The 25465-nt window shown below is 45.8% G+C and overlaps 1 protein-coding gene across 2 annotated transcripts in view; it reads left to right on the top strand.

Moving 5' to 3' along the window:
* The window catches only part of ZPBP2 (zona pellucida binding protein 2), an 86398-nt gene that overhangs the window by 48537 nt on the left and 12396 nt on the right, over nucleotides 1–25465 (top strand). For both annotated transcript variants that reach the window (XM_066585819.1, XM_066585818.1), the window contains exon 6: nucleotides 8209–8294. In XM_066585819.1, the coding sequence (XP_066441916.1) occupies nucleotides 8209–8294 (86 nt within the window). The remainder of the gene's footprint in view (nucleotides 1–8208; nucleotides 8295–25465) is intronic.

Below are 25465 nucleotides of genomic sequence, written 5' to 3'. Positions count from 1 at the left end.
GACACTCATTATTGTACCGGTCTCCGCCATGCTTCACTGCTGCCTGCAGACACTCCTTATTGCACCGCTCTCCACCATGCTGCCTGCAGACACTCATTATTGTATCACACTCCACCATGCTTCACTGCTGTCTGCAGACACTCATTATTGTACTGCTCTCCACCATGCTTTACTGCTGCCTGCAGACACTCATTGTACTGCTCTCCACCATGCTTCACTGCTGCCTGCAGACACTCATTATTGTACCGCTCTGCACCATGCTTCACTGCAGCCTGCAGACAATCATTATTGTACTGCTCTCCACCATGCTTCACTGCTGCCTGCAGACACTCATTATTGTACCACTCTCCACAAAACTTCACTGCTGTTTGCAGACACTCATTATTGTACCGCTCTCCACCATGCTTCACTGTTGCCTGCAGACACTCATTATTTTACCGCTCTCCACCATTCTTCACTGTTGTCTGCAGACACTCATTATTGTACCGCTCTCCACCATGCTTCACTGTTGCCTGCAGACACTCATTATTTTACCGCTCTCCACCATTCTTCACTGTTGTCTGCAGACACTCATTATTGTACCGCTCTCCACCATGCTTCACTGCTGTCTGCAGACACTCATTATTGTACTGCTCTCCACCATGCTTCACTGCTGTCTGCAGACACTCATTATTGAACCACTTCACTATGCTTCACTGCTGCCTGCAGACACTCATTAACGCTGCCTGCAGACATTCTTATTGCACCCCTCTCCACCGTGCCTCACTGCTGCCTGCAGACACTCATTATTGTACTGGTCTCCGCCATGCTTCACTGCTGCCTGCAGACACTCCTTATTGCACCGCTCTCCACCATGCTTCACTGCTGTCTGCAGACATTCATTATTGTACTGCTCTCCACCATGCTTAACTGCTGCCTGCAGACACTCATTATTGTACCGCTCTGCACCATGCTTCACTGCTGCCTGCAGAAACTCATTATTGTACTGCTCTCCACCATGCTTTACTGCTGCCTGCAGACACTCATTATTGTACTGCTCTGCACCATGCTTCACTGCTGCCTGCAGATACTCATTATTGTACCGCTCTCTACTATGCTTCACTGCTCCCTGCAGACACTAATTATTGTACCACTCCACCATGCGTCACTACTGCCTGCAGACACTCATTATTGTACTGCTCTCCACCATGCTTCACTGCTGTCTGCAGACACTCATTATTGTACCACTTCACCATGCTTCACTGCTGCCTGCAGACACTCATTATTGTACCACTCTCCACCATGCTTTACTGCTACCTGCAGATACTCATTATTGTACTGCTCTCCACCATGCTTCACCACTGCCTGCAGACATTCTTATTGCACCCCTCTCCACCATGCCTCACTGCTCTCTGCAGACACTCATTATTGTTCCACTCTTCACCATGCTTCACACTGCTGCCTGCAGACACTCATTATTGTACCGCTCTCCGCCATGCTTCACTGCTGCCTGTAGACACTCCTTATTGCACCGCTCTCCACCATGCTGCCTGCAGACACTCATTATTGTACCGGTCTCCGCCATGCTTCACTGCTGCCTGCAGACACTCCTTATTGCACCGCTCTCCACCATGCTGCCTGCAGACACTCATTATTGTATCACACTCCACCATGCTTCACTGCTGTCTGCAGACACTCATTATTGTACTGCTCTCCACCATGCTTTACTGCTGCCTGCAGACACTCATTGTACTGCTCTCCACCATGCTTCACTGCTGCCTGCAGACACTCATTATTGTACTGCTCTGCACCATGCTTCACTGCTGCCTGCAGATACTCATTATTGTACCACTCTCCACCATGCTTTACTGCTACCTGCAGATACTCATTATTGTACTGCTCTCCACCATGCTTCACCACTGCCTGCAGACATTCTTATTGCACCCCTCTCCACCATGCCTCACTGCTCTCTGCAGACACTCATTATTGTACCACTCTTCACCATGCTTCACACTGCTGCCTGCAGACACTCATTATTGTACCGCTCTCCGCCATGCTTCACTGCTGCCTGCAGACACTCCTTATTGCACCGCTCTCCACCATGCTGCCTGCAGACACTAATTATTGTATGACACTCCACCATGCTTCACTGCTGTCTGCAGACACTCATTATTGTACCGCTCTGCACCATGCTTCACTGCTGCCTGCAGACACTCATTATTGTACCACTCTCCACCATGCTTCACTGCTGCCTGCAGACACTCATTATTGTACTGCTCTCCACCATGCTTTACTGCTGCCTGCAGACACTCCTTATTGCACCGCTCTCCACCATGCTGCCTGCAGACACTCATTATTGTATCACACTCCACCATGCTTCACTGCTGCCTGCAGATACTCATTATTGTACTGCTCTCCACCATGCTTCACTGCTGCCTGCAGACACTCATTATTGTACCACTCTCCACCATGCTTCACTGCTGCCTGCAGACACTCATTATTGTACTGCTCTCCACCATGCTTTACTGCTGCCTGCAGACACTCAATATTGTACCGCTCTGCACCATGCTTCACTGCTGCCTGCAGACACTCATTATTGTACCACTCTCCACCATGCTTCACTGCTGCCTGCAGACACTCATTATTGTACTGCTCTCCACCATGCTTTACTGCTGCCTGCAGACACTCATTATTGTACCGCTCTCCACCATGCTTCACTGGTGCCTGCAGACACACATTTTGTACCGCTCTCCACAATGCATCACTGCTGCCTGCAGACACTCATTATTGTACCGCTCTGCACCATGCTTCACTGCTGCCCGCAGACACTCATTATTGTACTGCTCTCCACCATGCCTCACTGCTGCCTGCAGAAACTCATTATTGTACCGCTCTCCACCATGCTTCACTGTTGTCTGCAGATACTCATTATTGTGCCGCTCTCCACCATGCTTCACTGCTGTCTGCAGACACTCATTATTGTACCGCTCTCCACCATGCTTCACTGTTGTCTGCAGACACTCATTGTACCACTTCACCATGCTTCACTGCTGCCTGCAGACACTCATTATTGTACCACTCTCCACCATGCTTTACTGCTACCTGCAGATACTTATTATTGTACTGCTCTCCACCATGCATCACTGCTGCCTGCAGACAATCATTATTGTACCGCTCTGCACCATGCTTCACTGCTGCCCGCAGACACTCATTATTGTACTGCTCTCCACCATGCTTCACTGCTGCCTGCAGACACTCATTATTGTACCGCTCTTCACTATGCTTCACTGTTGCCTGCAGACACTCATTATTGTACTGCTCTCCACCATGCTTCACTGCTGCCTGCAGACACTCATTATTGTACCACTCTCCACCATGCTTTACTTCTACCTGCAGATACTTATTATTGTACTGCTCTCCACCATGCATCACTGCTGCCTGCAGACACTCATTATTGTACCGCTCTGCACCATGCTTCACTGCTGCCTGCAGACACTCATTATTGTATTGCTCTTCACTATGCTTCACTGTTGCCTGCAGACACTCATTATTTTACCGCTCTCCACCATGCTTCACTGTTGTCTGCAGACACTCATTATTGTGCCGCTCTCCACCATGCTTCACTGCTGTTTGCAGACACTCATTATTGTACCGCTCTCCACCATGCTTCACTGTTGTCTGCAGACACTCATTATTGTACCGCTCTCCACCTCGCTTCACTGTAGCCTGCAGACACTCATTATTTTACCGCTCTCCACCATGCTTCACTGTTGTCTGCAGACACTCATTATTGTGCCGCTCTCCACCATGCTTCACTGCTGTCTGCAGACACTCATTATTGTACCGCTCTCCACCATGCTTCACTGTTGTCTGCAGACACTCATTGTACCACTTCACCATGCTTCACTGCTGCCTGCAGACACTCATTATTGTACCACTCTCCACCATGCTTTACTGCTACCTGCAGATACTTATTATTGTACTGCTCTCCACCATGCATCACTGCTGCCTGCAGACACTCATTATTGTACCGCTCTGCACCATGCTTCACTGCTGCCCGCAGACACTCATTATTGTACTGCTCTCCACCATGCTTCACTGCTGCCTGCAGTCACTCATTATTGTACCGCTCTCCACTATGCTTCACTGTTGCCTGCAGACACTCATTATTTTACCGCTCTCCACCATGCTTCACTGTTGTCTGCAGACCCTCATTATTGTGCCGCTCTCCACCATGCTTCACTGCTGTCTGCAGACACTCATTATTGTACCGCTCTCCACCATGCTTCACTGTTGTCTGCAGACACTCATTGTACCACTTCACCATGCTTCACTGCTGCCTGCAGACACTCATTATTGTACCACTCTCCACCATGCTTTACTGCTACCTGCAGATACTTATTATTGTACTGCTCTCCACCATGCATCACTGCTGCCTGCAGACACTCATTATTGTACCGCTCTGCACCATGCTTCACTGCTGCCCGCAGACACTCATTATTGTACTGCTCTCCACCATACTTCACTGCTGCCTGCAGACACTCATTATTGTACTGCTCTCCACTATGCTTCACTGTTGCCTGCAGACACTCATTATTTTACCGCTCTCCACCATGCTTCACTGTTGTCTGCAGACACTCATTATTGTGCCGCTCTCCACCATGCTTCACTGCTGTCTGCAGACACTCATTATTGTACCGCTCTCCACCATGCTTCACTGTTGTCTGCAGACACTCATTATTGTACCACTCTCCAACTGTTACAGCCAAATATTTAAAATTTCGACTAATCATTGCAGAGCACCTGCTGCCATTTTCTTGCACCAAATTCCTATATTTTCGTACATAATGGAGTCACTTGGCCGTGTTTCTACACCGCAATTCTTAGGAAAATGCTCATGGAAGTGCTGTAAGAGGAGAGACGGAATACAGCCAGCTAGGAGTGAGAGGGAGACACTACTGTCACTACCCAGCAGAAGGCCCCGTGAATATAATGAGACCGTGAATGCATGAAGAGACTATGAATATAGAGAGAGAGTTAAGATTTGATTCTGCAAATGTCAGCAAGCCAAGACAGTGTTGCCGGGTAGCAAAGCCAAGTGTGTCAAGTTCAAGTTACTGTGCTGCTAATTAAGCTGCCGAGTAAAGATTGTTATTGCTTACTGCCTCATGTATTCCATCTTTTAACCCACCTGCACATAGGAGTCACACAAACGCATAAAATACTTTTAAACAAGTCATGTCAAGGTTTACTATATGCCTAAGAAAACTCAGGAGATGCATAACCATCAGTCAAGCTTGGAAAACAACTATTAATGTTCATGAGACTTCAGTCGTGATGAACAAAAATAACACCAGAGCCAGAAGATCCGTCCTTCCTCCCCAGCTCCTAGTGAATTGAGTAGCTGCATTAATTGGAAATGGGTTTGCTTGCTGAGTTTTTTATGTTGATATCCAGCTTGTGTTCCTGAGCATCCTCTAGACATCTGCGCTCGGAGCTTCATTCACAGGGCTTGTGTCGTTAACAAATATTCCAGGATACAACCATGTCATTAAAAGTTTCCCAAATGTTCGGGACAGCGGACATGAAGAATAGAATTACGGACGGTTTAGCTTGTTTCTACTGTGAGGAGTTGGTGTCATAGTGAATTTTAGGTCATGTGAATATTTTAGAGCGGTGTAGCAATGGATGATTGGCGTAACTGTAAATCTGTTGTGGCGTGAGGTTTCAATAAACTCATCTTCCGCTGCCACCTTGGTATATTCTCTCTTTAAGATCACAGCTATCACCTGCTCAGTGAAGCATTCAGGTTTTCTTGGACATCTGTCTCCTGTATACAGTCACCGAACAGCACGGGAACTTCTACTTACCAAATGCTCTTTAACAGCTATTACACCTCCATATAGGTTACATATGCTGTATAGACTTGTGGGGGAGCACAGATGGTAGGGGGATCATTGGTATTCTTGAGCATGACTGCATTGACATGTCTCGCTACATATTAAGCCTTCTTACATACGATCGTCAGCCTCCGTGAATATGCCTACAATCAACCAACAAATGAGCAAACACCTGTAGCACATTTGTAAACAATTGTAGCCAATAACTGCAAACTGTATGGAGATAAATGATCATATTGAGCAGATCCTGAACTGCCACCAAAGAAGGAGAAAGCATGGAACTATTACATTTTTAATAACCTCATGCTTTACCCTTCTTCACTGATAGTTTGAATCATTATGGAAAGAATATACATGTATTTCTCAGTGATGTGGCTGTATTAAAGAGAACCTGTCATATCTTATGAGCCTCATAAACTAAAGTTATGGGCTTATAGGAGATAGGCTGCTGAGTCCGGGGATGTGGTTTGTATATTTACCCGTTTTATGCCTCCCCGTTCCCTCACTGTCTGGACTCCTTCTCTTTATTTTGTGCTTGTGTACACACTGTCTGTAATGAGAGTCTGCATGTAAAAGGAGTCCATTCAATGCACCAAGTGGTCAGCAGTGGAATGGGGATGCAGGAAAGTCTAAAAATCCTATGAGCCAATAATTTTATGACGGTTTCCTCTTTAAGGCTCATCTGAGCTCTTACTAGCAATCATCTGTTGCATGTAAAGGTAGTAATGACCACTGATCACCCAAGCTAGGAAAGTACTAGGAAATACATCAGTGGAAACTCCAAAAACGGTATTGGGGAACACCATGTCACCAGGTCTGTGATCTCCAGAAGCAATGAAATTCGACTTTGAGAATACACTGAAAAATTTGTGGCAGTTATGTAACTTTTGGATTTGGCAATGAGTTTGTTGCAGTGGGACGACCCCGTTAGAGGAGTTGTTCAGTATTAGAAAAGCATGGCTACTTTCATAAACGGCACCACACCTATCCTTGGCTGTGTCTGGTATTGGAGCTCAGCTTTATTAAAGTGAATGGGGCTGAACTACAATATCAGACGCAATGTTTTTGTAATTCTGGCCAATCCATCAAACTGGGAGAGAAATAAACCTCTGAAAATTCAGCTGTTACTCAGAATCAGGTACTGTCCAGCCAAGATACCCAAGTGGTTTATAATAATGGCGATCTGTAATCATATTCCAGATGGGGTTAAAATGGGGAGCAAAGAGGTCTGCTTTAGTTTTTTAAGTGCTTCCAAAATGTTCTAAATCTGACAGCATGTAAATGCCCCAAACGGTGTTCAGGGGGTCTGAATGACCCCCACATGAGAAGATTGCAAGCTGCATTCTGAAGGCCCCCAGAGCTGCCATGCATTTATGCCTATTAGGACAGGCCTAGTAGAATGCTGGCAGAAATGCCAAGTACTACAATACTAAAGTATCACAGTATATGGTATGAACGATCAAATAATCACAAGCTTTTTATTATTGTAAAAAATAAAGAATACTAAAAGTACCATTTTTAATAAAAAATTCCTAACAAAAAAACATATTTTGGTACCACAAAAGTCCAAACTATCAAAATAATGCATTATTTATCCCTCACAGTAAACGTTGTGGGAAAAAAATACACAACGCCAGAATTGCGATTTTTTTATTTTTTAGCCACCCTATCTTCAAGAAAACTGTAGTAGAATGCGATTTAAAAGTCGTATGTACTCCTAAACAGTACAAATGTTAATCATGGGTCGTCCCGCAAGAGACAAGCCCTCACACGACCCCACCGTCAGAAGGATTAAAAAGTTATGCTGGTCAGGAGATGGCGACGGAAACTAATTGTTCTAAAGCTATTATGTTTTCTAAAAGCAGCACAGTAAAAAAACTGAAGAAATTTGGCATTGTCGTAATCGTGCCGACCAACAGAATAAAGTTGTCATGTCATGTCTGCCACAACGTGTATACACTAAAAACAAGACCCTCCTAAATATGGCAGTATTGCTTTTTTTCCCCATTGCACTCTATGTAGAAATGTTTAAAAGTTTTTCTGTACATTATAAAGTTACATTACTAGTACCATTGAAAAAAACAGTTCGGCCCACAGAAAAACAGGCCCCCAGACGGCTATGTTGACAGACAAATACAAGTTATGATTTTTTGAAAGTAAGGGGGGGAATGAAAAAAAAAACTGGGATTAAGGGGTTAATAAAGAATCCAATGACCTGGTTCCAGTGAAGAAAATGTATGTCCAAATTTATGCTTCACACGTATTTGTATGTTGTATTGTGCTGATATACTATAATTATTATTCTACAACATTATTGTTTTATCTACAGTTGACCCGTTTTTCGGCAGGTGGAATAAAGAATGTTCCAGCAAACCATATGGCTGTCAGAAGGAGACAAGTACACGCCTGGAGATGGTATGACTGATACCCTGTCATATACGGTTTTATCTTTATAGTTGAAGGGAACCTGACACCACGATTTCAGTAATCCATTTGGCTAAAAAGAGTGAAAGAGTGTGGAGAAACCTCTCGCAAGCACCAACCGCCCCTCCTGACTGAGCTGATAACTTAATGATAGGCTGACAAACTATTCCCACGCTGTATGTAAATTATCTTAGAAGAGTTGGATCCGCTGAGAAGAAACGGACTCAGACGGTGATGTCACGCTCACCACACCTCCGAACGGTGATTGACAGGGAAGGCCTTCACCCTCCAACAGCAAAATACTGCACATGCTTATCACATGCCATCACAGTGCCTGCGCAGATGTGTATACTTTCACTTGTTCTTGACTTCAGTAATCTGCTGCACATGCTTCGAGTTCCCATACTTGCACAACATCATCCATCGCATAATTCTTCCGGAAAGTGCACAGTCTTAGGCCTCCTTCACACAACCGTTTGCATATATACGTTTTCCCATACGTGCCGTATAATCGCATGAATGAAGATTTGACTCAATCGAGTCCCAAGCTTTATTTGTAGATTTCATGCCACTCACACAGGGCGCTGCTGCATGAATCTTAAAAAATACGCTAAGGCGATTGAAACCAACGATCGGCATAAATCCTTGGAATGACCAATAATGCTTAAATAGGGCGAGCTGTTTTGTTTTCCAAGTGTTGTACACAGGGTAACTCCCTCCCCCACTTTCCAGCTACCATAGAAGTCTGTAGGAGCTTGGTGCATATCACGTCAAAAGATAGGGCAAGACCTATCTTTTCATGCGCCATATAAAACAGGCGACCGAAAACGGTCATGTAGGTGCTATCTTTCCAGGCACGGTTATTTTACGTGGGAAAAAAAATCAAAAAATTTCAAAAAATTGAAATCCAATGCTTCACATGGTCACGTTTTATAGGCAATATTTTTTTTTCGTGCCGAAATACCTGCATAAATGCGGTCACCTGTATAAGCCCTCATTCATCAATGCCTCCTTTTTAGTGAGTATTTCTGTGCATTTGTTGTACAATCATTGTAGAGCGCAAGCGTGAGATTTCGACCATTGTAACAGGAGTATGGCGTGTACTACCTTGTTTCCCCGAAAATAAGGCACCCCTGAAAATAAGGCACCCCCAGAAATATGCAGAAGTCCCAAATATAAGGCACCCCCCCCCCCCCCCCCCCCGATAGTAAGGCATAGTAAAGTGTGCAGGCAAGTCAAGAGGCCTGTCCCCTGCTGCCATCCCCGTTGTCTCCTACCTCCAGATGTATAGGTAGATCTGCAGACAGTCTGCTGTTATCCTGTCCCTGTTGTGCTGTATGAGGGTGCTGTTGTGAGCTCCCCTTGCTGGCTGGAAAAGTCCATACTGTACGTTCTGTTCCTGCTGTACATGTCTGCTGTGATGAGCTCCCCCTGGTGGCCGGAAGCTGCAATACCATCCCTGCTTACAAGTGGTACAGGAACTTCTGTCTGCAGACAGGTACGTTACTTTACATCCCTTATTTTTTTATGGCTCTGTGTGTGAGTCAGGCAACCTGTGTGTGATTCTTAAAGGGGTTGTCCCGCGGCAGCAAGTGGGGTTATACACTTCTGTATGGCCATATTAATGCACTTTGTAATGTACATTGTGCATTAATTATGAGCCATACAGAAGTTATAAAAAGTTTTTTACTTACCTGCTCCGTTGCTAGCGTCCTCGTTTCCATGGAGCCGACTAATTTTCGCCGTCTAATGGCCAAATTAGCCGCGCTTGCGCAGTCCCGGTCTTCTTCTTTTTTCAATGGGGCTGCTCGTGCTGGATGCCGGCTCCGTGTAGCTCCGCCCCGTCACGTGCCGATTCCAGCCAATCAGGAGGCTGGAATCGGCAATGGACCGCACAGAAGCACTGCGGTCCACCGAGTGAGAAGATCCCCGCGGCCATCTTCATCAGGTAAGTAAGAAGTCACCGGAGCGTGGGGATTCAGGTAAGCGCTGTGCAGTTTTTTTTTTAAGTCCCTGCATCGGGGTTGTCTCGCGCCGAACGGGGGGGGGGGGTTGAAAAAAAAAAAAACCCGTTTCGGCGCGGGACAACCCCTTTAAGGCTGGGTTCTCACAGAGCGTATTTCCAGCGGAAATCTAGCAGTTTGGCCACAGCGATAAACAGCGAAATTTCCGCCGGGAAAGCACTGCTTCAAAACCCACGGCACTCAGCCGCTTGTTTTGAAGTGACCTGGCTGCACGCTTTTCCGTTTCTGTGGCCGGTGAATCCGCACCACAACACCGGCTGCTCCCAGCTTTGCCGTGACAGATTTGCTGTCCCATGTAGTCGAGATTTCGGAGAAATTTCGTCCACAAAGCTGGCCAATTGAGGGATTAGCGGCCACAGATGGATTTGCCGCGGCGAAATAAGACACCCCCTGAAAATAAGACGTAGCACATATTTGGGAGCAAAAATTAATATGACGCGTCTTATTTTCGGGGAAACAGGGTACGTTGACTGGTGTGGTGCGGTAGTAGTTTCGGGACCTCATTATAATACTTAGTGGGAAGACTATAGATTCTCTAAGTATATGACTTGCAATGTCTGATACAGCGCCAATGGGCTGGTGAGTACTAATGGATTACTAAAATCATAGAATATAGGCATAGAAGTGGCAGCATCCAAGGTGCAGTTTAGATGGTCTTTATTCCTCCAAAACGACAAGCAGATATAACGTCTCGACTCCTGAGAGTCTTTTTCAAATATACTGGATACTAAAATCATAGTGACAGGTTTCCTTTAAATGCTTTGTCCCAGAAAGTAGTTAGATTTCACATACAGAGGTTTTACATATAGCAGTGCCAACAATTTTCCTGTTTCCATAGCGGTACATAATGTACATGATGACATGGACATGTGTAGTGGCCTAGTACATGCTTTCCTTGCATAGTGTCATACATGTCATGTCTTATGTAGATCCTCTGTGCAAATCTGTCTAGTTATTGTGTTATGTGTATTGCACAGCTGCAGCGTGTGATGGGCTAAGTGTTTGCAGGAGCCTGCAGATTGCCTGTGAATGTAGCTATTTATGTCCTGTCATGTGGTATGAGGGTGGCTATAAATGTGAGTGTTTGAGAGCAGGAAGAGGTCCATTCTTCATGGTTGAGATTCTTCTGGGTTCCTGATCAAGAGTGCTGGCTGCATGGGGGTACCTTCACCCTCATGCGGTGAAGAATGGAAGAGGAGGAAAGGTTCCCTGAATTAACTGTCCTAAAATGAGAGAAGAGTGAGCCCCAAAGACAGAGAACATGAGCAAACCGTGAGTGTGTTCTTCCCAAGGCCCAGTGCAGAGGATCTCGTCTTTAATCCACACACCCGAGCGTCCTGAAGACTGGGACAACCGGGTGGAGGTACTCTTCTTCCTTTGTTCACCCCCAAGCGTCTTGAAGTCTAGGATCACCATGTGGAGGTACTCTCAGGCTGCCTGTCCACAGGTGATAGTTCATTACGTTACCTGCGGCGATAATCCGGCCGCGGGTAACACAGTGAACGCTTTCCACAGACTTACTATGGAAAGCACAGCCCCCATGTCTACAAGAGGAGAATCATAGCATTTCTCCGCTCGTGGGATTCAAATCGCGGCATACCGTGATTTGCTGCGATTTTTCTACGGTGAGCCTATCTGTCAGGCTCACTGCAGAGACCTGACCGCTACCCCCCCTTCTCCCCTGCAGCGGAATATCGCTAGCGATATTCCTTCACGGCCATGGAAAGGGGGCCTTAGTCAAGTCTGTTTAAATGCCTGCACTTGTAACATTGTTTATTCTGTCTTGTACTGTGGAGTTTTTTTCAAGTAAAGTTCTGCCAGGCCCTGACCGTTCCCAGGTACCTGAGGTACGTTATAACTGTCTGCAGCTCCTTTATTCTCCGCCGAAGGTCATTCCAGTGTGTAGCGGAATGGTGGCGTCACACGTGACAACTACTGTCCCTGTTCTTTCGTTTATTGGCCACCCCTCTCCTAGGGGTGCCTGGAAGAGGCTCAATGTTGCCCTGACCTTGGCTGCCTACGTCTCTCTGGGAGGGAGCGTTGTAAATGCCGCCGTGACAAGCCAGAATCTTACCTTCCCTGCTACTCAACCAATGCCCTGTGTCTGCGGTCAGCCTACGGAACGCTGCACATGGATGACCAGCATTCAGTCGGATATATTATTCCCTACATGATGCACGCATACTATATATTTGAAGTTTTTAAAGGCCCGCTCTAGGAAAACTTTTTATCATTTCTCTGGGGTGCAATTGCTCCACAGTATCTACTGCAGTTACCCGAAAATAAGACACTGTCTTATAATAATTTTTGCCCCAGAATTGGCACAGTTTCCTATTTTCGGTTTCGGCAGAAGTGACTTTCTCTATTAATTTCTATGGACGTTGCAATGTGAGTCTCATAGAGATGAATAGAGATCATGACTTCCGGTCTGCTGTAGGAATCGGCTAATCACAGTGTGGGTGACATGGGATGACAGGAGCCGGCCGAGTACATATCATCCATTGCTGATAACTTGCAGCAGCAACTTATCTTAAAGGGGTTGTACCAAAAACGACTTTTATCACCTAGCCACAGGATAGGAAATGGAAGAGTGATCAATTTTGAGACCCCCACCAATCCAGAGAACAGGGGTCTTGTGTGACCCCCTCCCTCCTCAATGAGGGCTTGCTGCGCCCCCTCAATGAGGAGGAAACTAAATGGAAATTTTCAATGCGGCTGATGGAGATAGTTGAGCTCGTACATTCGTTTTTTTCCTCTTCCCCAATGAAGTGAATGGAGTGGCGCTGCACATGCGTCACCTCTTCTCCATTCCATCTGACAACACTGCAGGTGCGTACAGCAACTCCACAGTGACGAGAAGAGGGGGACATGGGACCCCCATTCTTGGGATTGGTGGGGGTCCTAGCAGTGAGACCCCCACTGATCAGACTTTTATCACCTATTCTGCAGATAAGATTCTACAATTTGTTTTTGGTACAACACCTTTAAAGCAACAATAGTCATTGAAAAGTTATTTCAAGAAAAACCTCTGTGCCAGAATTTAATGCAGCGTGTCAAGTCAAATTTGCTAAATCTGTATTTCATCAATGTAGCAGTCAGAGAGTATGTTATCTCCAATATCAGGCACTGTATGGCAATTGCACCCCAGGGAAACGATAAAAAGTTTCCCTAGAGTGGCCCTTTCAGTTTAATTATCACTTAAAATGATAATTTATAGTATGGTCTAAATGAGCTGAAGGGAAACTACAAGTAAAAGATCTTTGCCAATGTAATTTATCATTAGTCTTTCAGACTAACTAATAAACAATGTCTTTATGCATCATGTTTGGCATATAGCCGTTGGTGCCTGAGCCAACCAGTGACTGTGCTGGAAACCAACAGTCACCTAATGACCTACCAATAACAGGCTGCGGTGGCCACATGAGTCGAGACATCTTCACTGGAAGGAAGACCGTCAGCGTATCAAGGAAGCCTCTATGGGGGAGAAGATGGAGAAGGTGAATATCCTTTTTCTTTTGTTCAGAATCTGCTTCCACTGCAGATTTCCGTGCAGATTTTTAGCAGGAAATTTGGATGGATTTTCTGCAGCACATCTGATCAGTGTGAACAAAACTTTACAGTGAATAGGATTTGCAGTGGAACTCTTAGACAGGGGTTTATAACCCCTTAATGACCAGCCTATTTTGTACCTAAGGTCACATTTACACGATCGTATGCACATTTGTGCCACGTTTTTGCACATCGGACATTGTGTTTTTGCGTGCACAAATGCATTTTTTACTATGCTTTTTTTTTTCTTTAAATCATTTTTTATTCACATTTTCAATAAACATCATGTCGTATTTTACAACTGTTAATTTGTAGTCTATTAATTAACTAACTTAAACTAACGTTTCACTCAGAGGTGTCATGTTAACCCATTTGTGTTAATATAGCCAGGACTGACCCTCTGAGTGTATAACACATATAATCAGGTGGGGGGGGGGGGGGAGGGAGTGGGGGGAGGGAGGTAGGAGGTCGAGTCGGTGTGTGACACGTCTGAGTGTCAGGACCAGTCGGTTCTCCGCCCAGCAGCTCCCGCCCGTCGCTGAAGTAGCTCCGACGTCCAGCAGCCGGGGTCCCCTACTCTTGTTTGCCTCTAAGGTGAAGTGTTTTCTGTGTTTTTAGGTCGCCCTTTCCCCTCCGCGGACCCCCAGCCCTTATAATGAAGCCGGGGGGGGGGGGGGGGGGCGCGGGGGGGTCGAGGCCGGGACCCCACAGCTCTTTCCGTCTATCCTTCGTTATTCTGAGTCGCTAAGCCCGGGCTATTTGCGGTGCGTAGCCTAGGTCGGGCTTCTAATGCATGCGCTTCCACAGCTCCCACTTTTTCAGGAACCTGTCGCGTGTTCCCGTTTTCCAGCTGGTTAGCTCTTCCAGATTGTATAAGAGGTCTACTTTCTCCCTCCATTGCTCAATTGTGGGTGGGGTCTTTTGCAACCATCGGATCGGGATGAGTGTTTTAGCCGCTTCAATGAGTAGGGCTATCATGTTGTCTCTATGTGGTTGGAAGTTGGGTGATGGTCTACTGAGGAAAATTATATCAGGCGTTAGCTCAAAATCTGGTCTTACGCTCTTGATTGCGTTCTCCACACCCTTCCAAAAATTGGTTAGGGTGGCACAATCCCACCATATGTGGCGGTACGACCCCGTCGCTGAGTCGCACCTCCAGCACTTTTCATGCGGGGCCAGCTTGTGAGCAAAGAGCCATTGCGGGGTCCTGTACCACCTTGATAGCAGTTTGTAATGGCATTCTTGGAGGAGTACGCAGGGTGAGAAGCCAAACGCCCTACGCAGAATTGTTTTCGTGTCCGAATGTGAAAGTGAGATGTCTAGTTCTATCTCCCATGAGGTCAGGTAAGCCGGTTTGGATACCTTCGTTGGGGCTACGTAATGTGTCAGCGCCTGTTTTATGCCTATGTGTTTTAGAGGGTTCTCTCGGGCAAATTTCTCAAATGGAGTGGCTGGTCTAGTAGATCTATATTTTTTCCTAAATTCGTCTGTTATCTGAGAAATATGTGCCTTTTGTAGGAACGATAGTTGCGTATCAGGAAAGAGGGCCTGAATCACCTCAGTCGACTTTTTGTTGGCTAATTGTTGGATATCCTCTATTTTCTTGTCAGTGCATTTGGCCCATATGCTTCTGGTCGCCGGATCCGTCAGGGTTCCCACTAGTTTGCAGATTGTGCCTATTGGGGCTATAGGGGAGGGATCCGGTGCCAACGAATCGCTCAGTTTTGCCCAGGTCTCGAGGGGACCCCTCAGTAGGGGGCCATACCTGTCAAGTCTGTGTGCGCTTTTTGAAGGGTGCCAGAGTTCATCCAACCATGCGTCCCCATGTGTTGCTCTGGCCATCTGCTGTAATAGGGGGTCTCTCTTTGGATTCGCCAATTCCCACCAGTATCCTAGTTGTATGGCTTTGTAGATGTCCTGGGGACACGGCATATCTATCCCTCCCTCCCATCTCCTCTTAGTTAGGAGAGAATGGGCTATTCTTGGCCTTTTCTGTTTCCATATGTAACCTATGAAACCCGCTTTGAGAGACTGGAAGAAAGTGTTTGGGATATGAATGGGCAGCATGCGGAGCTTGTAGGTGATTATGGGCATAACATACGATTTGAGGATGTTTTTTCGCCCAAACCAAGATATGTATGGGATATCGTATGAGCGTAGGAGATTTTTGATTTGGGTTAGGAGTGGAGGGAAGTTGGCGCTATATAGTTTCTCAGCTTCTTTGGTGATTTTAATCCCCAGGTAGTCGATAGTATTTTCTAGCCAAGTAAAGGGGGATAGTGTCTTGAGTGTTTTGCAGCTCTCTCGTGGGACTGAAACGTTTAATATGTTAGATTTCCCGAAGTTTATTTTGAAATCGGATATTTGACCGAAGTTTTCCAGTAAAGTCACTAGTTTGGGGACACCTTTATGGGGATTTGATATTATGAACATGATGTCGTCGGCAAATGCTGCCAACGACAAGTTTTCCTGACCTACCGTGATCCCCTCTATCTCAGGGTGTTGTCTCACCTCCTGCAGGAGGGGTTCTATCGCTAGAACGAAGAGGGATGGTGAAAGGGGGCAGCCCTGACGTGTTCCGTTGTAAATGTTGAACGGTTGGGAGAGAGTGTTGTTAACTCTCAGTCTTGCGTAGGGATTCTTATATAGTGAGAAGATTGCTGTTATCAATTGATTGGGGAGGTTATAATGGTTCAGAACTTTTTCCAAGTATATCCAATTGACGCGATCAAAAGCTTTTTCAGCATCTGTTCCTATCAGGACCAAGGGGATTTTATGTTTTTGTGCATATTTCATTGCGTGGATAATTCTATAGCTGTTGTCCTTTCCTTCTCTACCTTTTATAAAACCGGCTTGTTCTTTATTTACTAATTTGGGGAGTAAGTCCTCTATTCTTTTGGCTAACAATTTCGCCCATAACTTCACATCTAGATTAATTAGTGATATTGGTCTATAATTGTTGCACACTTCTGGATCTTTATTGTCTTTTTGTATGAGGGTCACGTGGGCTTCCAATGCTTGTTTGGGGAGTTCATTGCCCTGCAATAGGGAGTTGAAGACGCTCGTTAAGTTTGGGATTAGTATTTTCTTGAACGTTTTGTAATAGTTTGCCGAGAAACCATCAGGGCCCGGGCTTTTACCCAGCGGGCAGGATGTGATCAGTTCTTCAACCTCCTTTTCTGTTATTTGGGAGGTTAATGACTGGGCGTCTGTTTCCTCTATTGTTGGGAGTTTTAATTTACTCAAGAATAAGTCTGTTTTATTTCTAAGTTGTTCTAGGTCATCTGGTGTGCTGTTTCCTCTTATATTGTATAGTTTCTCGTAGAACGAGTGAAAGACTTTTGCTATGTCCTGGGTGGTTGTAACTATTTTCCCTGTGTTGTCCCTAATTGAATTAATTTGGTTTCTGGTGCGGGCTTTTTTGAGTTGTGCGGTCACGAATTTGCTTCCTTTATTCCCTTGTATGAAGAGTGTTTGCTTTAAGAATAAATGTTTTTTATTGAATCGGGACCGTAGAAGTCTTCCCAATTCTCGCCTCTTGGCTATAAGCTCTTCCCGCTTGTCTGCAGCTTGTGATTGTTTTGCTATTCTCTCTAACTTCGCAATCTGGGATAGTAAGGTGTCTATCTCCATTTGTTGGGCTTTTTTTGTTCTAGCTCCCAGGGCAATCAGTAATCCCCTCATGTAGGCCTTGTGAGCTTCCCAAATCAACGGGGGCTTTAGTTCGTCTTTGTTATTTAGTTGGAAATATTCTTCCAGTAGGTCTGTCAGTTTGGTTTTTTCCTCTATGTTGTCTAGTAGGGCGTCGTTTAGTCTCCATGTCCATTCTTTTGGGGCTTCAAACCCTATTTTTATATCTATGTGGATCGGGGCATGATCTGAGAGTGTAATTGTCTCTATTATCGCTTTTTCTACTTGGGGCAATAGGTTATTGGAAACAAATATATAGTCCAGCCTTTGGTATGTGTCGTGGACCTGGGAGTAGTAAGAGTAATCTTTAGTTGCGGGGTTTAGGGTCCGCCATGCATCTACCAAATTTAGACTCCCCAGTGTCTTGATAGCTCTGCTAAGCTGTCCCCTCGAGACCTGCGACTTACCCCTAGAGGAGTCCAGTAGGGGGTCTAAGGTTATATTCCAGTCCCCCCCCAGGATAACGGGTCCTATAGCGAATTCTTTGAGAATGTCTAGTTGTTTGATGAGCCAGTCTATCTGATTTGAATTTGGCACATACAGATTGGCTATTGTTAGGTTAACATTATTTAACTTCCCTCTCAGGAAGAGGACTCTGCCCTCTTCGTCTGAGTATTTTGACGATAAGACAAAGTTGGTTGTTTTGTGAAACAATGTCGAAACCCCTTTCGAGGCTGAGTGTGGGTGAGAGCTGTGGAAGGCCTGCGTGAACGCCCTACCAGGGAGAGAAAAGCATTTGTCTCCCCTGTAGTGCGTCTCTTGCATGAGAAGTATTTTTGTTTTATATTTTTTGAGTAGCTGTGAGATCCCGTACCTCTTCCTCGGCGTGTTGAGGCCTCTCACGTTAAACGAGGTGCATCTTAACGCTTCCTCAGTCATCCTCTCCCTGACGGGCGAGAGCTGCTAAGCGGATGTACGCCGGTGTCTCTGCGTAGTCGAGGAGGGGCCGGTTCTTCTGTTGCTTCTGGTGATTGCCGGAATCTGCTGCGGCGGGCTTTTGGGTCGTGTGCGGTGGTTGGTTTTCTGCGATCTGTGGAGAATAAAGCGGGATGGGGACCGTCCGGGCCCTGGCTGTCAACACACAATTATGGGGTTTTGGGGGGGAAGTGGGGGAGGGGGAGGGGAAAGGAGTTGTAGCAATAGGGTCACAAACAAAATAAGTAACAAATAAATCGCAATTTCACACTATCTGTGTGAGGAGATACAGACGGTTTCTATGTCTGTATCTTCGAGGCGTTGAAAGATTAAACTGTTAATTTAGTAATAACTTCGTGGACTGTTCCTTCAAGCCTGATCTGGGTGAGACGATCAAGCACACCTGTTTTCAGGTGAATCTTGGGAAGTTGTTTTCTGTGGTAAAGTCCAAAAGATAAATGATAAAGAGCACGAACAAGTGGGAACAAGTGGGAGGAGGGGACCTTTCGGTGGATCTTCCCCTGTTAGTATCGGTAAGTATAAACATATTAACTTGCAGTCTTTGAGGACAAGCAATGAGTTCAAGAATCTTTTTCCCCCCCTCCCTCATGTCTCTTCCACTTTTAACCGAGGGCGTTCACTCATGCGCCACTGTAAATTCAGGTCTCTTCCCCCATGCTTTCCTCTCTGAGGCCCTTTCTTTGTTTGTTTCTGGGCGGTTTTGCGTGGTGCGCCACTCTCCATTCTTCTGGAACTGGGAGGCTAGGCAGCGCCGGGAGCTCGGGTAAAGGAAGCCAATTCGGGATCTCCATAGGCTCTATATCTAGAGCCTGCCATGAGTTGCGAAGATCTTCGGGCGAGCGAATATTCAGCCTCTTTCCCTTATATGTCACCCCCAGGCCAAAGGGGAAAAGCCATGCATACCGGATATTTCTCGACTTCAGTACCTCTAGCAGCGGTTTCAGTATCCTGCGCTTTGCTAGTGTGGAGGGGGCTAAGTCTTGGAAGATTTGTATCGCTACGCCTCCATATTGCAAATCTCTCTGGCCTCTGGCGGCATCTAAGATGGCCACCGCGTCAGGAAAGGCCAGCAGTTTGCATATAATGTCCCTTGGCGGTTCTTCATTTGTGGGCTGTGGGCGCAGGGCTCTGTGGGCTCTTTCTATGGACATTGTCGAAGCTCTCTCTTGTCCAACTAGTGTGATAAAAATTTCCTTCACTACTTTGGGGAGAACCTCGCTTGCCCATGACTCGGGGACCCCTTTAATCCGGACATTGCTGCGCCTACTTCTATTTTCCAAATCCTCTTGCTGCAGCATTGTTCTGTTTAGGTAGGTATGCTGAGCTTTCAGGGTCTGCGCTATCTCTGTGGAGTGTATTGTGATAGCGGAGGTTATATTTTCTAGGTCCTCCACCCTACTCCCCGTGTGCCTCACCTCCTCCTTTATGGCAGTCAGCTCTGCTAGCACCGGGCTCATCACTTTGTTCAGGAGGCTCCTCATAAACCCTCTTGAGACGCCTTCCTCTTCATCTCCCTCCGACGAGGATTCTCCCTCCCGCTCTCTCTGAGGTGCTGCTGCGGCCGCCGGCGCCATCTTGCCTGGAGCGCGAGGTGAGCGCGGGGTCCGTTCTCTGATGAACCTCTGCAGATCCGTTTGTCCTTTAGCCGGGCGCGGGGTCCCCATCTGTTCTCCGGTTCTTTCTCTACTTGTTTTCACCATTTTGCTGAGTATTAGCCGCTGTGGTGTGCCTGCTGGGTCGTCTCAGTGATGGAGCTGTCTCACTAAGCCGCCATCACTCTCCGCGGTCAGGCCACGCCCCCCCTTTTACTATGCTTTTTGCTCACGAATATCGTGTATTTGCACGTGCAAGAAAAAACGCAGCCACGGTCCCGTACATTAAAATGGCTAATTAGCCTAATCAGTTCCATATATTCTGTTTTCCTGCACAAGTGCACTGCATCAATTAGCTCTATTCACTGCGTATTGTTGTGATACCAAGTTTATATTGTAGTGGTGCAGTACACAGAAGGGCCTGTAGAGGGCTACAGACAGGACTTCTGCTGCTAGGGTTAGCACCAAGGGGTGGAGCAGGGACCAGATAAAAGCCAGTTCCTGCCAAAAGCAAGGGTGAAGAGACCAGTGCAGCAGAGCTGATATACTAGAGGCTGGTGGCCTAGCAAAGGCCAGAGTCCGACAGGGACGGCAACCCTGGACTCACACCCAAGTTGAGAGAGACGTTGGCTGACAGAGAGCCAGCTTCGTGGAGCTGGAAGGGTTGCTAGCCCAGGGTCTGGTGCAGACCAGGAGTTTGACAGGAAAGATGACCCTAAACTCCACACCCAGGTGGGGTGCTTATATGAACTGTGTTTTGTGATTGCGATGATGACGAATAAAGGCTGGCAGGAGCCAGATAAAGAAATCCATGTCTCTGGAGTTTCTACACGTTTGGTGCGCCATTTTCATGTAAGAGAGGTCAGCGATCCCGAGGCGAGTGACCCCCAACTTGCCATAATATATATATATATATAATTTTATTACTTTTGTACAATAAATACACATTTTTAAAGAGAAACAATTGGATCTCCATATCGTCGCATTCTAAGGGATTATTCACACGAGTGTGGCGTTTTCACGGCCAGTTGATATACGCTACCATCTGATGCATTGGATTCCAATGCGTCAGCTCACACAGGTGTATTCCTGCGGCATAAAAGCGCCGCCAAGCACTTTTATGCCGGGCAGGAAGGATAGCCCTGGAACTATCTTCCTGGCCTGACTACGGTTGCGGTCACAGACTCCTATTGGAACCAATGACAGCAGCCAAATGTGGGAGGGAGTTTAGCAGCATGACTGCTAAATTCCCTCCCCCTTCTCCTCTCCGCCTCTTGCTGCTGTTTGCAATAGCTGAGTTTTTTAGTACAAAAAAATGTGCTGAAATAGCCCCCCTCGGCTTATACTCGAGTGATGTAAACAAAAAAAAGTGCAATACTCACGTCTCAGCCGGCGTCTGTGTCCCCGACGCGATGTTGTGAATGACATGTCATTCACTGAATGGCTGTGATTGGTTTATTGAGCGCCTGCTGTGATTGGCTGGCGCTTGATCCAATCACAGTGCTTCCTCACATAGCACTAATGGTAGGGGATTTCAAAACCAACCAGGGAGATGACAACGGGGAGAAGACTGAAGCAGCTTGCCGCACCGTTGGGGAGAGCATCGTGACGGGAACACAGACGCCGGCTGAGAGGTGAGTATAGTTCGGCTTATACTCGAGTCAATACGTTTTACCAGCTTTTTGTGGTCAAACTTATTGACTTGGCTTATACTCGAGTATATACGGTAGTACAGCAAGAAAAAGCAAACTATAGAAGTTTGATATCGTAGTAGTTGTACTGACCCATAGAATAAAGTTATCATGGCAGTTTGTGAACCGTAGAAACAAGACGCACCGAAAGATGGCGGAATGTCGGGTTTTTTTCATTTTACTCCACTTAGAATTTTTAAAGTTTTTCAGTACATTATATGGTACTTTAAATAGTACCATCGAAAAATACAACTCGTCCCGCAAAAAACAACCAGACCTCATACAGCGACGTCGATGGAGGAATAAAGGAGTTACAATTTTTTAAAAGGGGGGAGGAAAAAACAAAAATGGGGAAAAAAAGCACCTTAAGGGGATAAAGCCCATTAGTAAGCTCTGTAAAAAGGTGCTGTAGGGAAGTGACGGGCTCCCTGTAAGTCCCAGTTATTGCTGTACCCTCACTCATGAGAGCTTTATAAATGCAATCACTTTGGAAACATCTTGAATACCAAATGAATACCAAAGTAATATCTGCAGCCCGGGAAGAGTATTCAGAGAAGCATGTACAGGAATTTCCATTTGTAGAGTCAGCAGGGCTCCTTTCTACAGAAGTTTAATATGCAAATCGTAGATGTCGATACGCTATTTCCATGAGTTAAGACTTTCTGTACTAAAACACTCAGAAGATTGCACTAAGGACTGTGTGACATCACACTTCTTGGAATTGTTTGTGCGCTGGGACCAAATTCCCGCCGTTGCACTGGGGGTGTAAGTACCCCATCGATGTACAGCAACCCAAGTTATTCAGATACTGCCTAGTCATGAGAATAAAGGGTTTCCACAGTATTTACATATGTGAGGTGTTATTGTGAGTTACATAATGAATATTACAGAGAAACTTGTAGGTTTTCAGAACTTCCTTTGGTTTTATTGGTCAGGCACCATGAGTGGTTATATCTCAACTGAAAACGGGCATCAGTATAGGTGTAGTCTAGTCTACTAATTTGACACTCATAACGTGAAATCTGGCAAAATGCCTTCAATCGCTTATCTGTTCTTTTGGAGTTTTTGTTTTTTAACAAAAACCTCAAGAGCCATAACTGTTTTTTACTTTTATAATGACATAGTCGTATAGGGCTCATTTTTGCCGGGTGAGCTGTGGTTTTTTTATTGGCACCATTATGGGGTACATACAACTTTTTGATCACTTTCTATTCAATTTTTGGGAGGAGATGGGGTGACAAAAAAATGCAATTCTGGCAGTGTGTACTTTTGTCTTGATCTGTGTTTACCATACGGAAAAATGTTATACAATATTTTAATAGTTTGAAATTTTGAAATACAAGTTTATGTTCTTACATAGAATTTTTTATGGGTAAATGGAAAAAGAGCAATTTTGGAACTTTTAATTGTTTTTTAGACTTTATTAAACTCAATTTAGCACTTTTATGAACATGTGATCGCTTGTGCAGTATTTCTGCATTGCAGTATGTTGTACTTTATTTTTTACAGGCCTTTTTTTTTTTACAAAAGGAGTAAAATGTAGGCCACTAAAAAAAATTGAAAAGCAATGATCCCATTTGGGAATATTAGCATGTAAAAGGTAAAGGGGTTGTACCAGAATTACTAGAGGATTGGGAATAACTTGGTGTTTGACGAGGGTCTCACCACTGAGATCCCCACCAGTCCCAAGAACAGGGCTCCTATCTTCTCTCCCTCCTCACTGTGGGCTGAATAGAACACTGGTCACACAGAAGTGCTGATTCTCCCTTCACTTTCAATGGGACTGTGGAGATAGCCAAGCAAAAAGCAATTGGGTTTTTCCATCAGCCCCATTGAAATGCTCAGTCAACACTTCATTCATTCTGATGTCACTGTGGGAAGAGAAGCATCTCTGCAGTCACAGGCAGAGGGGGACAAGGAGACCCCATTCTTGAGATCGGGGGGCATCCCAGTGATGAGACCTCTACCGATTACCAAATTATCCCTTAACCTGTGAATAGGGGTTATCTTGTGATCCTAGTACAACCCCTTTAAGGCCCAATGTCCATGGGCGAATTTGATTTGCGGAACCCACACGGGAGATCCATTAATCAAGCCACCCATAGGGATGCATTAGCGTCTGCAAAAAAATGTAAAGCCTGCGGATGTCAACTTTATCGCAGGGTGCAGATTGCACACGTGGGAGAAAATCGCAGCATGCTCCATTTTTTCTGCGGATCCCGCACTGACAGCTTCCATTGAAGTCAATGCAAGCCGTCCGATCCGCGGCTCACCCACAACTGACACTGAAGATGTTCCGCAGATCCCACAGGAAAGCAGGAGATGTAAAAAAAAAAAAGCATTGCACATGCGCCGGGCGCATTGGCCGGCGTGCCAGGACACATCCACCATGCTGAAGAAAGAAGATCCGGACACTACTGAGGATACCCGTGCTGGATCCGGAGAGGTGAGAAAATGCCCCATGGCTGCGGGCACGGGCGGATTCTGTGCGGGATTCCGCACTCAGAATCCGTGAATGCCATATGCATGAGGCCTAAGTCGTGCAACAGGCAGAGCTGAATAGTCATCACTCCATGGCAGGACTAGGAGCCTTCACTAGGCCCCAGGCTGCCATTACAACCGATTGACTCCCCATAATTGCCATGGTTGTGGGCTGAGTAGGTGACAGAGGGCTCTCTGGTTAACCGCTTAGATGCCATGGTCAGCAATGACAATTGGATCTAAGTAGTTGAATGTCCGCAATAAGTGCTAGCTCTGATTGCAGCTGTTGAGGGTGACTGTTAGCTGTTTGACACAGCCGGTATTCATCAGGTACAGAGCTGGATTGGCTCCTGAGCCCATTCCATCATTCCATACCCACACCTCGTGATGTACACGTACTTCTTAAAGGGTTATAGGTGCATTCAAACGGAGCATAATTTTATGCCACAAACAAATCCGCCACAAAATTTTGCGTCTTGGATGTAGGCTTTGATGCTGATTTGCTACTGATTCTTTCGTTTGATGCAATTAACTGCAAATCCGCTTCTAAATTCGCATGTAAGACATGCAGCTGTTGGGGTGGATTTGTTTGTGACATAAAATTCAGCCTGGTACAAAGGATATGCTTCCAGCAAACCTAACATATGTGATACACCATCACCGCTCGCTGGTTACTTGCCTCACCTGCTCCGTTAGATTGTGATCTGTTCCAAGGTTGACCGCTGAGATGTATTACGTTTGTTACTCTTATACGTGTAAAGGACTTCGAAGATCAAAGTTTTTCTTTTTCCATGTGGTACCAGTGAAGCTTAAGGCTTGTCCAGCGTGGTCAGCTGCTTAGAACCCCAACCAACTGTAAACAGTAGGTTGGTAACTGGCAGTAGGGGTTCACTTCCCTTACAGTGCCACCACCAGTCACATGAGGTATTGAATGGCGCTAAATCTTGCTGGCATGTTGTGTGAGAGACACGTTTTGTGGTTATTTTATACTCTTCCTAATGGATTAGTGTCCTGAATGGAGGCATTCTCTAATAGGATGTTTGAAAATGCGTTTTCTAAACCTAGCGAGAATTTTTGAATGGTTTATCCAGGGATTTTAAAAACTCACCTGGAGATGTGCATTCAGAACAGCCACAAGTAATAACTAAGCAAGCCCCTCTTTCTATCTTTGCATCGGCCATGATTAGAGATGAGCGAGC

This window comes from Eleutherodactylus coqui, chromosome 13 (assembly GCF_035609145.1).
Source record: "Eleutherodactylus coqui strain aEleCoq1 chromosome 13, aEleCoq1.hap1, whole genome shotgun sequence".
NCBI classification, from domain to species: domain Eukaryota; kingdom Metazoa; phylum Chordata; class Amphibia; order Anura; family Eleutherodactylidae; genus Eleutherodactylus; species Eleutherodactylus coqui.
Note: the sequence above shows the minus strand (reverse complement) of the source record. Positions and strands in the feature narration are given on the sequence as shown.